The following is a 13729-nucleotide window of genomic DNA, read 5'->3' as shown; positions in this document are numbered from 1 at the left end:
GGTCCCAGCGGCCAGCCCTCGTCCACCCTTAGGACGCCGAGCTGGACCTCAGAGATACACTTGTCCAGCCTCAGGCTGCGGGCGGCCTGGGTGAGCAGAGCAGTCAGACTGTCCCCAGCCCTCAGGGAGGGGACTGTGGATGAATGATGCTCCTACATGCCTCTTAGCACTGGTACACAGCTGAAGGGGCAGGCAGGGAGACCCCGAGGCATGACAGCCCCCTGCCCCCTCAGCCCAGGGCATCACTTCCACATTTGTGCTCCTTCTTGTTACCTGACTGGGACCTATCAGTCGTGTAAAAAGTTGAAAAACTCTAATGTTCTATTTTTTTAAGTGCGCATTGTTCCCTTGAAGGATGCAGAATGCTCGCTCTCTGCATTGGCCTTCACCTGATGGCCCCCGAGTCACCCTCACTTCCTTCCTTTGATCCATCTATTCCCCCCCATCCATTGTCTTCCATTCATCCTCCCATCCAATCATCCATCTGTCCCATCCAATCATCCCATCCCTCACTCATCTGTCCATCCATCTACCTCCCACTCGCCCATTATCATGACAGTGGTACATGGTCAGGTGTGGAGGCCAAGTCTGAAAAGTGGCCTTAGGTTAGGGGGATGGCTTAGGGAGGGGGTGTCTGCACCTGGCAGACTACAAACAGCAAGAGCGTCCACCCGACACAGGGCGTGTAGAGGCCCCCAGAAGTGATGTGGTGGGTGGGCTATGGAGGATGGTGGTTGAGCTGGGGCCTCTGCCAGAATGTCTCACCCATTCAGGGTGGGGATGGATCCTCTGGACTGTGCTGCTGGCGGCCAGAGCTGGACACTGGGGTCACCTTCAGACACTGTCACGTGGTGTGGAGGGCTGTTGGGGCCAGGACTCCCACTTGGGCTCAGGGCCTCCAGAGCTACAGTCCACCTCTGATTATGATGGGACCTTCCAGTTTTATGTCCATTTCCCTAGTTCTAAGGAGCTGTGCTGGAGTCCTGGTGTGGCGCCGGGGGCTAAGATGCAGGACTGCAAAGTTATTTGAACCACAAGGTTGGATGTTCAAGCTCACCAGTTGCTCCTCAGAAACCCTATACAGGGTTGCTATGGGTTGGAACCAACTCCATGGCACTCAACAAAGGAGCTCTGGTGGCTTAGTGGTTGCGAGTCAGGCTACTAACATCAAGGTCACAGTTCGAAACTACCAGTTGTTCAATGGGAGAAAGATGAGGCTTTCTGTTCCTGTAAAGATTTACAGCCTTGGAAACCCTATACAGGGTCGCTGAGTCAGAACTGACTCCAAGATACACCACCACCACCACCACCACCAAGGACAGGGCGCGTGGTGGCTCTGAAGGAAAAGCACTGGACTGTGAACCACAAGGTTGGTGGTTCGAACACACCAGCTACTTCATGGGAGAAAGATGAGCCTTTGTGATCTGAAAGATTCACAGCCTCAGAAAGCCTGTATAGGGTCGCTGTGGGCCAGAACCGACTTGATGACCCTTAACAAGCACAGGACTGCAGTCCTGCTTTGGCTGTGTAGAATACTGGACTGCTAACCACAAGGTCAGCAGTTTAAATCCATCAGTCGCTCTTGGAAACTGTATACAGGGTTGCTGAGTCAGAAGCAACTGGTTGGCATGGAACAGTTGTAAGTGGAGGAGGAGTCCTGCTGGCGCAGGGGTTAAGCACTTGATGCTAACTGGGAGGCTGGCACTTTGAACCTGGCAACGATGCTGTGCACCACAGAACGGAGGACTGGCCGGCTGCGCGCCCGCCTCACATGATGGCTGCAGCCACTGTTAACCCATCTTTTTAGGAATCTTCCTCTTTTCCCCTGACCCTCTACATTCTATTATTTAACTATGGCACAAATTGTTCCCTATTTTCCTGTACTTGGGCATTTAGATTGTTTCTGGTTTGGGGCATTATGAATAAATTGGCTCAGAACATTCTTGTTTAGGACTTTTGTGGACATCCATCTATATTCTTGGTATGAGGGGGCTTCACACAGTCTGTGGGAAAACGCCATAATCTTTCAGTCCCATTTTCCCACAAACCTGCGTTGTAGTGAAGTCAGTCAGGGGACAGGCAGGGACAAAAAACTTCCAAGAGGTTTAAATTTTTTGCCACTTTGTAGATTCCTCCAGCGAAATGTGGGAGTGTCCCTGCTAGCAACTACATCACCTCCCCGCCCTTGGAATGCGCTGTCTATAAAGTCATCCACATCTAATGGGGGTGGAGCAAAGCTCAGGGTTTTCAGCCCGCCAGCGACCCCATGGAAGACCCAGAAATCTGCTCCTGTAAAGATTTCCACCTAGGAAACACTGCGGGCCTATGCTACTCACCCACACAGAGATACCTCATAGTAAAGGTCTGGTGTTTTGCTTCTGGAAGGTCACAGCCCTGAAGCCCTTGTGGAGCACAGTTCTAATCTGTCACACACGGGGGCGCCATTGAATTGGTCTTGTATGTGACTAAAGACCCTGTGGCATGCAGTTCTGGTCTGACACACATGGGGGCGCCATTGAATTGGGTGTGTATGATTTGTATTTCCCCAAGGATTGGATGATGCCTGACAACTTTATAGATAGATGGCTTATTGGTCTGGTGTGGTGCTGTAAGGCATGCATTGGATCCTTGTCTGCAAGGTGGCAGTTCAAACCCACCAGCTACTCCTGGGAAACCCCATACAGAGTTGCTATGAATCAGAACCCACCGACACCACTTGGACAATTGACCATTTGGATGCTGTCTTTAGTGACGATGAAAAAAAAATAGTCCTTTCGCAGACATAGGCAGTGTGAATGCTTTTGAGTCTCTAGCTGGCGTTTTCATTTTCTTAGTGGAACCTTTTGCTGAGCACAAGTTTCTGATTTTGATGAAATCCAATTTTCTGTTTCCTTTTATGGTTCGTGCTTTATGTGTCTTGTTAAAAGACATTTCTAGCCTCAGATTAGGCAAACATTCTCCTGTATTCTTTTAGAAGCTTGGCGATTTTAGCTTTCTCATTATGATCCACACTGACTTTGTGGATGATGAAAGAGACACTTCATTCCCCCCAACCTGTGACTGCAGCTGTTATTTATGGAAAAGCCTTCCTTCCTCCAATCTAAAGGCTCTGCGGGGTAACCCGTGGGAGCCAGGACAGGGACGGGGCTGCTTGATTTTCTGGGTCTGCCTTTGACAGGGCAGTCTTACCGCTTCCCGATGGCTTGTTTAGTGGAGGATGTCTTTGTTTTCCTTCTCAGGCAGGCACTGACTCTCAGACTTCACTGGTGTTTGGTTCTGCAGATGTTAGGCCATTCCTTGGTTTCTAGACTCTTAAGAGGTATTTGCAGGCTTACTTTTTAATTCTGTGAACAAGCAAGAGTATTTGAGTGTGATTGTTTCAGTATCCAGTCCCTCTGGGTCACTGTCTGCTATTGTCACTCATGGGGTCTTCTGTGCTTTCAACTGCAGGCTAACTGTTGTGAATGAGAGACGACTTTGTATTGGAGAATTAGGAAAAAGACACCTTCCTCCCTAGACTTGTTTACTGTAACATCACCAGGCCTGGCTGGTACACCAACAGCCAAGTCTGTGGGGTTGTTCCACACAAGTGATGATGATCCAGGCAAGGGGGTGGTGGTGGTGGTGGCGGCCCTTGATCAGATCTTGTCAGCAGGACTTTCCTCTGACCCCTCACTCTGTAGAGTCTTGGAACCGTGGGTCCATCAGTAGGGGCCCCAGTCATGAGGGGGGCATCCTTACATTCACTGACCAAGGTCACTGAGACAGAAGTCCACGTCCCTGAGCTGGGACAGTTCAAGCTCCTGTTTCAGGTTTGTCTGTCCCTTCCCAGTGGCCCTGTGTCCACTGTTTGTGCAGCATGTTTATCCTGAGGCTGCTCTTATTAGAACAAGCATCTTCTCCTCTTTTGAACAAAGATTCCAGGTCATCGGCGCCACCAAAAGCCTTTTTGCCACATGCCGGCAGGCTTCGGTGCGGCGCCATCACCATCTAGTTCAGTGGGCACTCTCCCTGAGGAGGGACGGGGTCTTCTTAGACCCACGTGTACTTGTAATGCCTCTAAACTGCCTGCATGCCCTCCTCTGATGTACGTGGTCAAAGAATGTCATCTGTATCCTTCTGTCCTGTGAGAATTACTGGCTCTTGCTTCGAGTCCTAGTAGAAGACAGTTTCTAGAACATTCCACATGTGCCTGAGAAGGCCAGGTTGTCTGGAATGGGCAGACATGCAGCAAGCTTGTGAAATGTATTGTCCAAAGTTTCTATATCCTGAAAGGTTCTTTGTTTGATCTCTCAGTTACTGAGAAGTGAGTTAGAAAATGTCCCAATCAGTGAGCTAAGTAAGTGTCTAAGCAAAACAGGAGCTAGACAAAGCACAGTAAGCAGGAGAAAGGAAGCTTATACAGGAGCAGAAATCTACAGACAACAACAAAGAACACAGTCAGTGAACCCACAGCTGGCTCTCTGGGAGGTTTATGTGGGCAATAAAATCCATAAACTCCGAGTTAGACAGATCAAGGAAAAATGAGAGAATCTCAACCGTCTCCATCAAGGATGAAACATTATCCTACAGGTTCTACTGGCGTGGTGCTGTCAGCTCAGTAGTGGACTGCTAACCGCCAGGCTACGAGTTCAAACCCTACAGCCAGTCCTCAGAAACCCTTCAGGTTCACTAGGAGTTGGGACCCACTTGATGCCATTAACAACATTCCACAGACACTAATACAATTATAAACCATTTTATGCTAATCATTTTGACAAGTGAAGAGGCAATTCCGTAACACATGTATGACACAGGCGGAAATGAAACTCTAACAGCTTATCTGTTCTAAAGAAGTGAATTAAAACAACAAAACTTAGCTCAGCTAAAAACCCAGGTCCCGATGGCTTCATTCATGAATTCTAGCACACACTGGAGAAACACCAACTCTGTACCAGCAATTTCAGAACAAAGAGAAGGGATGAACCCATCTGAGCCACAGGCCGATTATAGTATCCACTTGGACGTGATTGAACTCACTGAGGCCCCGGGCTTTGTGTGAATTGAGGGATGCAGGTTTGTTTGAGAATCAGAGCCCTGCAGCCCGGGGCCTTCTGCTCCGGGCCCTTAATCTACCCTGCTGTGGCACTGTTGGATAAGCACTGGACCCCTGCAAGGTTGGTGGTTCAATCTCACCAGCCGCTCCTTGGAAACCCTATCAGGGTTGCTATGAGTCAGAACCTACTCTACAGCACCTCGAGGGAGACAGGGCAGCCACAATTTTGGGTGCCTGGCCCTCATGGTGGTGAGCTGTGTGTCCCGGGCCAGTCTGTGCTCTGCAGCCCCTCCTCCTGGACCGTCGGGACCCTCACAATACCTGGGACCACGTGGCCCCAGTGCAGCCATGTAACTATCCCAGCTAATGAGTGTGTACAGGCTCTGATCAAGGACCACTCTCATCCTGCCCACCTTGGGTGACATCATGTGGGGGCCCCAGGGCAGGTTCCTGGACCAGGCAGTAAGCCCCACCTTCATCCAGGGCCCCCACATCTGCTTGGTAAAGGTCCAGTAAGCAACATGGACTGCTGGTATCCACCTTCCCTGGCTATGACCTTTGCTGAGGTCAGCAGAGCTGAGAGGTGACAAGCTCTGATGGGGTGTTCAGATGTCGGGGGCTCGACGGGATCCTGGACCCTGTCCCTAGGATGCCGGAGACTCATGGGGGTACGGGGCCCTGCAATGTGGAGGCTCCAGGTGAAGGGTGGGCCCCCCAGCCTGTCTCCAGGGGGTACCCCCCCTTCTGTGACCTGCAGATCCACTTGGCCATCTGCCTGCTGGGCCTGCTCTAATGGGGGTGAGTGGGTGGAGGGGAGTGTGGGGGTGGGTGGGGAAGGAGTCAGCAGCGCTGCGGAGAGAGAGGGGCGTGCGGGTGGTGGTGAGGGGAGCCAGGCGCATTTCTAGGAGTCCGCACGCCCACGCCCAGTGGCAGGCTAACTCCTGGCTGTTACACACAGGCACACTGTGGCAGCTAAGACCCCGGGCGGTCACCAAGCCCCCCACTTAGTCCAATCATCACACGGCTGCCGCTCCAAAGTTCGCCCGGACAAGCCCCCGGAGGCAGCACCCCGGCTCCCAGTGCCTCCGCCGGTCTTCCTGCGCCGGCTCAGAGCTCATTGTGGCGGCCTCTGGAGACCCTGCCAGTCAGGTCCTGAAGGTGCTTCTTTACCTGACACGGAGGAGGAGGAACGGTGTCAGCAAGGACGGACACACAGACTCCGCCCTCATCATTAATTCAACAGCAGTGAGCCATGAACAAGCTGAAACCCCCCACCCCGCAAGGCTTCTGCCCTTGAAACTCGGGGTCAGACTCCTGGCTCCTCCCCCGGAGGCCACGCTTGTTCCTGGTCCCGGTCACAGGTGAGCTTGGCTGCCGAGTCTCACATGATCATGTTAATTTTAGAACCTGCTTCCCACGCTCATGGGAAGCCGAGCTCCCTGCGTCCCTCCCTCCCTCTCCTCGAGAGGGAGGCGCAGAGCTCCGGCTACACAGGGCGCCTCTGTCTGCCTAGAACCATCTCACATGGTTCAGAGGGCTAAGCGTCTGGCTGCTAACCGCAAGGTGGGTGGTTCACCGTCCTAGAGTCCTGTGAGTCGGAAGTGATGCACATGGGTTTCAAAAAAAAAAAAGAGGACTCCAAAGTTCAGTGGACTCCCTCCTACACAGGCCTCCGTCCCCAAGTGACCAAGAGTCCAGAGTTTTCAGCATGTTCTTGTCACTTCTGACTCTTCATTACAAGGCCGGGGGAGCTTCAACGCCCCGAGAGGGGTGCTCCCCCATCCCTTACTCAGGGCCTGGGTCACCCAAAGGGGCGCCCATGTGCTCGCAGGATGCGGGTGTCCAGGGGGGTGGGGCCTGGTGCACACACTGGGGGCCCCTGCTCCCCAATGCCTTCCCCGGCCTGGCTTCACAGACCCCGCCACCTGACGCTAAGTCAGGAGCCCCTGCTGTCTGTGGGTGCACCTCTTGGAGCGCCCGGCCGCCGGGTGTGGGCCCACCTTGTAGCCCAGCTCCTTGGCCTTCTCCTCCAGCAGCGCGTACTTCTGGCGGCTGCGGCTCAGGTGCTCGGGGTCGCCCTCGCGTTCCACGTGCCGCAGCTTCTGGTGGGAGAGCCGCAGCTGCTGCTGGTAGTGCTGCTGCTTGTCCACCTTGGCCTCGAAGTGCTTCAGTTCCTCCTAGGGCACAGCCAGCGGGGCGCACGGAGAGCTGACACCCCGGCCCACAGGCGTCCACCGCTCACCGCCCTGACCAGCAGCTGAGCCCTTCCCTCCGGGGCCAGGCCAGAACCCCCCGCCCCCAGCTGGACACTGAGTCTGCTCCCTCACGGCCCCATCCTGGCTCACTTCCACAAACCACCTGCGCATGCTCCTGCTGAGACAGACAAGAGGGAACGCCCCTCACAGCCACGGCCCCGCCCCCGACCGCTGCTGCAGACTCACCCCTGATCACAGATGGTGAGGGGAGAGAACTCGGAGACAGAGGGGTGAGAAGGTGAGGGGAAAAGGTGGGAATGCCTCCCTCACCCGGAAGGCCTCCAGCTCCTTGTCAGTGAAGTTTGCAGACTTGGCCATGTCCCAGAGTTCGATCACTCGGGGCTCTTCAAACTCTGCAGGGAGAGGTGGGCTCTGAGACCCCAGGCCAGCCCTGCGTTAACCCTGTGAGTGTGTGTGAGGGTGTGGCAGGTGACTTGTGCACAGAGGAGGGACACGGGGCCCGAAGCACATTCACTGGGCGGCCCACAGGCTCGGGCAGAGGGCGCTGGGCCCAGGGAAGACCTCCAAGGTCACCTGCGGTACCCCAGGCAGGAGGAGCCAAAGCAAACCCCCACGACCCTCTGTCCCTATTGGGAGAGGTGTCTGAGGCTCAGGCCAAGGCCCCCTGCCTTCCTGCCCATGGGAGGGCTCCACACTGTTCCCTGCCTCACTGCAGCCGTCCCCAAGGGCGCTGGGGCATGTGGAGGGTCTGCTGGGAGGGCCCAGGGATGAATGAGGAGCTGCCCTCTTCTGGCTCCACAGACAAATGGGAGACACATCATGGAACCCCAGCCAGAGCAGCATGACCTCTGCTGGGGGTGGGTGGGTGGGGGAGCAGGAGAGAACCAGGCAGACTGACCATGGGGCTGTGGGGCCTGGACGATGACATGGGCTGGGTCCACTCCAGGAGGGAGCCCACAGTGGACACACATGCACGCGGGTGCTCACCACTCTCGGTGCCGTAGCCCTGGTGGCTGACCTTCCGCAGACGGTCAAAGCCCTGGTTGATGGCGCGCAGCTTGTCCTTCAGCTCGGCATGGCGGCTCTGCAGGACCTCCTCCTTGAGGTGAGTCATGTCTGAGGGACTGATGACGTTTTTGTGGATTTCTGTGGAGAACAGACACCATCATCCTCTGCTGGAGACCACGGCGGCCTGAGGTCCTGGTCCCTGGGGACTGAAAGCCTCGCTCCCGTGGACTGGGTGCTCAGCGACCTGCCCTGCCCGTTAGGACTTAAGGCTTAAGGCTCTCCGGGCCCTGGGGGCCGGGGAAGGTGGGTCCCTAACTTCGGACGCTCGGACCAGAAGCAGCTCTTGCTTTCGCTGGATCCGAGTGCTGTAGGAACATGCAGGGGGACCAGCGTTCGCTGGGTGGTGTCACACCCATCACTGGGGGTGCCGGGCGGGCCGGGCTACGTGCAGCACCTTCGGTCCGGCTCAGGGTCTCCAGCAGCACGTTGTACTCGTGGACTTTCTCTCTGTGATGTTTCAGTTCCCGCCGCAGCTTCTCCAACTCTTCATTGGAGAACTTTCCGGAAGTCTTTGCCTAAGATGGAGAAGGGGGCCCAAGTGAAAACACAGACATGCATGGAGCTGCGTGTCCAGCCGTGGCTGACCCGTGCCAAGTGGCTGGCAGGACCACGGAGCCCCCACCCAGGTTTCTGGCAGGAATGGGTACCTTGTGCCATAGCTTCTCCAGCCGCGGGTCCTGCAGGCCCTCGTCCTCGGCGCCGTCCCGGAGGAAGTTGGTGTCAACCAGCTGGGTGTCCTTCCTGCCGTCCAGCCCATATTTGGCCAAGATAACTAGAAGAGACAGAGACTCGCGCTCTACCCCGTACTTGGCCTTTGTCTCCCCTCAGGTCGCCTCAAGACCTCACTGCTCTGGGTTCCTCTCCTAAGGCCCATGCTGGGCTGGGCAGGCTGGCGGGGTGCTTGGGAGCCACGGCTGGGGGTGACTGACGATACCTCCCCGAGTGGGCCAGGCCAGCCCCAGCCCCACCAGCTGCTCAGCAGCACCATGACGGCAGTGGGGTCGTTGGGAAGAAGCCGTCTGGGCTGTCCTGAGGTACCGTTGAGACTGCGGATAAGCCGGGCCTCCTTCTCGCCGTCCTCGTCCAGCCCTTCGAGCTTCAGTTTCTTCCAGTTGAGCTCGTCCCGGTCCTGCAGCTTCAGGTCGGCGTGGAGCTCGGCTAGCCGCACGGGGGACAGGTGCAGCTGGAAGGAGGGGCAACGACACAGTTCACACCGGGCCCCTCGCCAGGGCCGCTGCCATCGGGGACACTCTCTAGACACAACCCCCCCGGAGCCCGCAGGCTGTGGGCTCAGTAACGGTGTTCGTCCCTGACACGGGCCTCTGCCCCGACATGGACACGCCTCAGCGTTGGGGCAGAGACCACATGTCACAGAGAAGGCCAGCCACCACCTCCTAGATGCTTCTTGCCACTCTGTTACACTTTAACATCACTGGTTCAGTTGCTGCTTAACAGAATCCAAGTGCTGGACAGGGTCTGCAGACGGTAGATGGGCAAGTGTGCCAGGGCTGGAGCACAGCAACAGTGCCATCAGCCAGCTTCGTCTGTCCACCCGTCCCGAACCCCTCACTCGGATGGACACCGGCACCGGAGTCCCCTCCATGGCTCACGACCCCAAGGAAACCGAGGTCCAGCACCTGCAGCAAGTACCCTGAACTAGTAGTGCCCATGTCCAGCCGAGGAGGGCACAGTGATCATGAAGGAGAAGACAGGCAACGGTTCGCATGTGTCCATGCCAGCACTTCCTCCAGGACAAGGATGCCCACCCGCCCACTCGCCTCATGCTGCTGTGAGGAGACCGGCTTGGCTCGGGGCAGCACATGGCAGGCTGTCTGAAAGGCTGAGGCTGGAGCTCGGGTTTCTGTGTATCCTGGCCAGGGCGTGGTGATCACCCTGACCAGAAAGTGAGCCATGGACACACAGGGCATGAACGTCCTCCACGCCCGACTGCATGCCCGGCTTCTGAGGTGCACCTGGCCCCCGACAGCCAACCTTCCAGCCATCTGTCCACACATCCTAATCATGGGCACCTGATAAGGGCTCAGGAGGAGTGGGCACCAGCTTCAAGGCAGGGGCACTTCCTTCAGCACAGCCACGTGAGGGAACCAACCCGAAATCTCCAGGATCTCCACAGTTCACCCCGCCCCCAGAGCCCCAGGCGGCCCCCCTTGGCTCAGCAGTCTTGCCACACCATGGAAGAAACCACACCCGGATGGCACAAGGGCCCCTAGGTCTGCCGGGCAGAGAGAACCTAGTTCCTGAGTCCAGCGCTCAAGGCACATTCAAACAGGAACTGGGTGACTTCGCGGAACACAAGGCTGGAAGTGCTGGCGGATGGCTCACAGGCGGGCGGGTGCCTGGCCTCACAAGGTGGAGGGCGAGTTCCGGAGCCTCCTGAGGCCTGGCAATGCAACAGCACTCCATCCCCCAGGCTCCCAGAGGCAGCAGCCGAGGATGAGGCAGATCTGAATGCCATCTAGGATGTTCTTGTTGTTAAGTGCTGTCGAGTCGGTTCCGACCCATAGCGATCCTGTACAGGGTTTCAAAGGAGTAGCTGGTGGGTTTGAACTGCCGGCATTGCAGTTCAAACGACTTTACAGCCCAGCACATGAACCCACAGTGCCTGCAACACCAGAACTCTATCGAGGATGTCGCCTGTGCTCAAAGTTTCTGAAGAAAGTCCTGGCAATTTGCGTCCACAGATCACAGAAGACCAGGAGATCTGCGTCCACAGAACACAGCCCATCACTGGGGGGCCCAGTCCTATTCTGATGTACACTATAATGTTACATTGAAGGGAATTATATGCTACAATGTTACATCGAACACATTTATCATATTCTGGTGTGACATTGTGTTTAATGCACCAGAATGCAAAGCCGTTTGAACTGTAAGGTTGGCGGTTCAAGCTCACCAGCTACTCCTCGAAAACCCTATACAGAGTCACAATGAGTTGGAACCGACTCGATGGCACTTAACAACAACAATATTCCACTTAGGAGTCCTGGTGTGGCACTGTGGGATAATGCACTAGAACGCTAGGTCAGCAGTTCAAATTCACCAGCTAGCTACTCCTCAGAAACCCTATACAGGGTCGCTATGAGTTGGAACAGACTCTACAGCGCTTAATAACAATAACATTTACCCTTAGAAAACAGAGTAGTGATGTTTTCACAGGAAGAAAGAATTCTTGGCTAGAGGAGGAATGCTACAAGCTAGGCTAGGAACCGCTTCTTGGGTTACCTGCTCAGGTAGCTAAGTGAACTGCAAAGGAAGAGACTGAATGAAGGCCCTGCTCTGAGTGGTGCTGGGCGCTGGGCATGCAGCTGACCCATGACAGGTTCTAGGGGCACTCCACCCCAGGACTCTGACCCTGCAAGGAGCAAGAAATGATGGCTGACCCCCACCCAGAGGAACATCACACCTGTCTGTATCACGCGTTGGCCCACCTCACCATGGAGAAGGGAAACCAAGACCAATCAGGCTCCACAGTCTGCCCACCAGGGATGGGCTTCCCATGCAGTGGACACCACGGTCAGGAAAGACGTGCCAAACCTGCCCCAGAGCACCCTCAGAGTCCACTCGACGAGTTTCTGGGCTGGAGGAAAAGTCACCTGGTCCAAGAGCAGAGGATTCCACACGAGGGGGGCCGGGGTGCACCCAGTCCTTAGAGCACTGGGCCTGAGACTGAACATCAGGGGTCAGATGTCAACAGAGCATGGGAGAATGCAGAAACAGATACCAGCCGAGGGTCTGGGGGACCAGCAGGGTGGACGGGAGACTGGAGGCCAAGCCCACGAGCAGAGGGGATCTATTGGTTCTAACCCATATTCTATCAAACACAACTGGGTGGCTTCCCCGTCAGGTGACACAGATGAATGGCATACCCATCTCAGGTGGGGCTAAGCTTCTCCCCCCACCTCCACCCTAATGTTCTCAAGGACACAAGTCTGGGCATCAACCTGGTGCCCTGAAAACCCTTGTGATCTTCCTCACCCCACCCCTCCCAGCTTCCCCTCTCTTCTCTGCTCAAACTTCTCCTTCTCAAAGACTCTAGAAGTCTCATCAGATCATCTAATCTGACCTTCCTCATTCAGAGATAAGGCTCCCAGTCTTTCCCTAAACACAATCATAAAGCCAACATGCTAATGAACACATGGGTTGAGCCAAGTCACAGGTCCCCTTAGACAAGGGAAGTCCCCACTCAGGGGCCTCAGTCTCTTCATTTCTGAAATGGCCAAGGTCATCTCTTATCACTCCTTGAGGCTTGTGTTCCATGTCCTCTAAGGAGCCCTGGTGTCACAGTGGGTTAAGCACAGGTCTGCTAACTGCAAGGTCAGCAGTTCAAATCCACCGGCCTCTCTGTGGGACCAAAATGAGGCTCTCTGCTCCTGTAAAGGTTTACAGTCGCGAAAAGGGTCGCTGAGTGGGAATCCATGGCAGTGGGTGGGTTAGCTAAAGCCAGCTCCTCCAACCTCACCATGGCTCCCTTCCCACCCCCCCAAAAAATAACAACAACAAATGACCTGCTTCTGGGATTTCTGCTACTCCTCCTGCCCCCAGGACTTAATGCCCAACACCATCTATCTTTCTGGTTTTGCCGCAACCCTAGTTGATGTGGGGTCGGCTCCAATTCAGAGCAGCACTGAGCTCCAAAGGGTTTTCAATGGCTGCCTTTTCTCCTGGGACACCTCTAGTTGGATTCGAACTTCCAACCTTGCAGTAAATAGCTGAGTGCTCCGTTTCACCGTTTGTAGGGAGACAGAATGTGAAAGAAAAGATCAAGACCCTGGAAGACAGGAGACCCGGGATGCTTGGGGCAGGCGGAGACTGGCTGAGTTCCCCGGAGGCACCAGGTACGAGGCCTAGGTCTGCAAACGGGTGCATCACGCCACCCCCTGACACCGCGGCGAAGACAAGCGTAGGCAGTCCCCCGAGCCCGCGGCCAGCCCAGAGTGCGGCCCCACTGGTAATGGTGTGGGGTAGCTCCGCGACCCCGGCCACTCACCCTCTGGGCCTTCTCCCATAGCTGGTTCAGCTTCTCCATCCGGAACCCCTCCGGCTCGCGCTTCTGAGGCTCGTTCTTCTCCCGCGAATACTTGCCGCCGTGGCCGGCCGCCAGCGCGGGTCCGAGCAGCAGCAGCAACACAAAACTCGGCGACGCCATCTTCATCTGCGCCAGCGACCTGCGCGGCCCGCGGGGAGACTCCGCGGCCCCGCCCGGCGGTCCCGCCCCGCCGCGCGGCCTTCTGGGGAGTTGTAGTTTTTGTGGGCCCCGCCGGCCGAGGCGCGACTGCCGGCGGACTCCACGGCCCAGGAACCCCTGCGGTGACACGTGGGCGTTGCCCAGGCAACCGCGCCGCGGTCTTCCTGGTTGGGTAGAACTGTGGCAATGGAGTGAGATCAGGGC

The 13729-nt window shown here is 56.0% G+C and overlaps 1 protein-coding gene across 1 annotated transcript; it reads right to left on the bottom strand.

Moving 5' to 3' along the window:
- Positions 1–6142: 6142 nt before the first annotated feature.
- Positions 6143–13486, bottom strand: LRPAP1 (low density lipoprotein receptor-related protein associated protein 1). The gene is made up of 8 exons (XM_006875325.1): positions 13328–13486; positions 9358–9502; positions 8967–9091; positions 8714–8834; positions 8239–8397; positions 7561–7643; positions 7036–7212; positions 6143–6205 (listed from the first exon to the last, which is right to left on the bottom strand). The coding sequence occupies exons 1-8, from the start codon at positions 13484–13486 to the stop codon at positions 6143–6145; spliced, it is 1032 nt and encodes a 343-aa protein (XP_006875387.1).
- Between the last annotated feature and the right edge of the window lie 243 nt (positions 13487–13729).

Source organism: Chrysochloris asiatica, unplaced genomic scaffold (assembly GCF_000296735.1).
Source record: "Chrysochloris asiatica unplaced genomic scaffold, ChrAsi1.0 scaffold00319, whole genome shotgun sequence".
Taxonomy (NCBI): domain Eukaryota; kingdom Metazoa; phylum Chordata; class Mammalia; order Afrosoricida; family Chrysochloridae; genus Chrysochloris; species Chrysochloris asiatica.
This window is presented reverse-complemented; position numbering and strand designations above follow the sequence as displayed.

Bases quoted from the DNA above. Each gene is read 5' to 3' on its own strand.
- LRPAP1 (XM_006875325.1), bottom strand. From the start codon at position 13,486: ATGGCGTCGCCGAGTTTTGTGTTGCTGCTGCTGCTCGGACCCGCGCTG. The intron at 9,503-13,327 runs GTGAGTGGCCGG...CCCTCCTTCCAG, and splicing joins TATGGGAGAAGGCCCAGAGG to CTGCACCTGTCCCCCGTGCG. The intron at 7,213-7,560 runs GTGAGGGAGGCA...GCTGTGCCCTAG, and splicing joins AGGAGCTGGAGGCCTTCCGG to GAGGAACTGAAGCACTTCGA.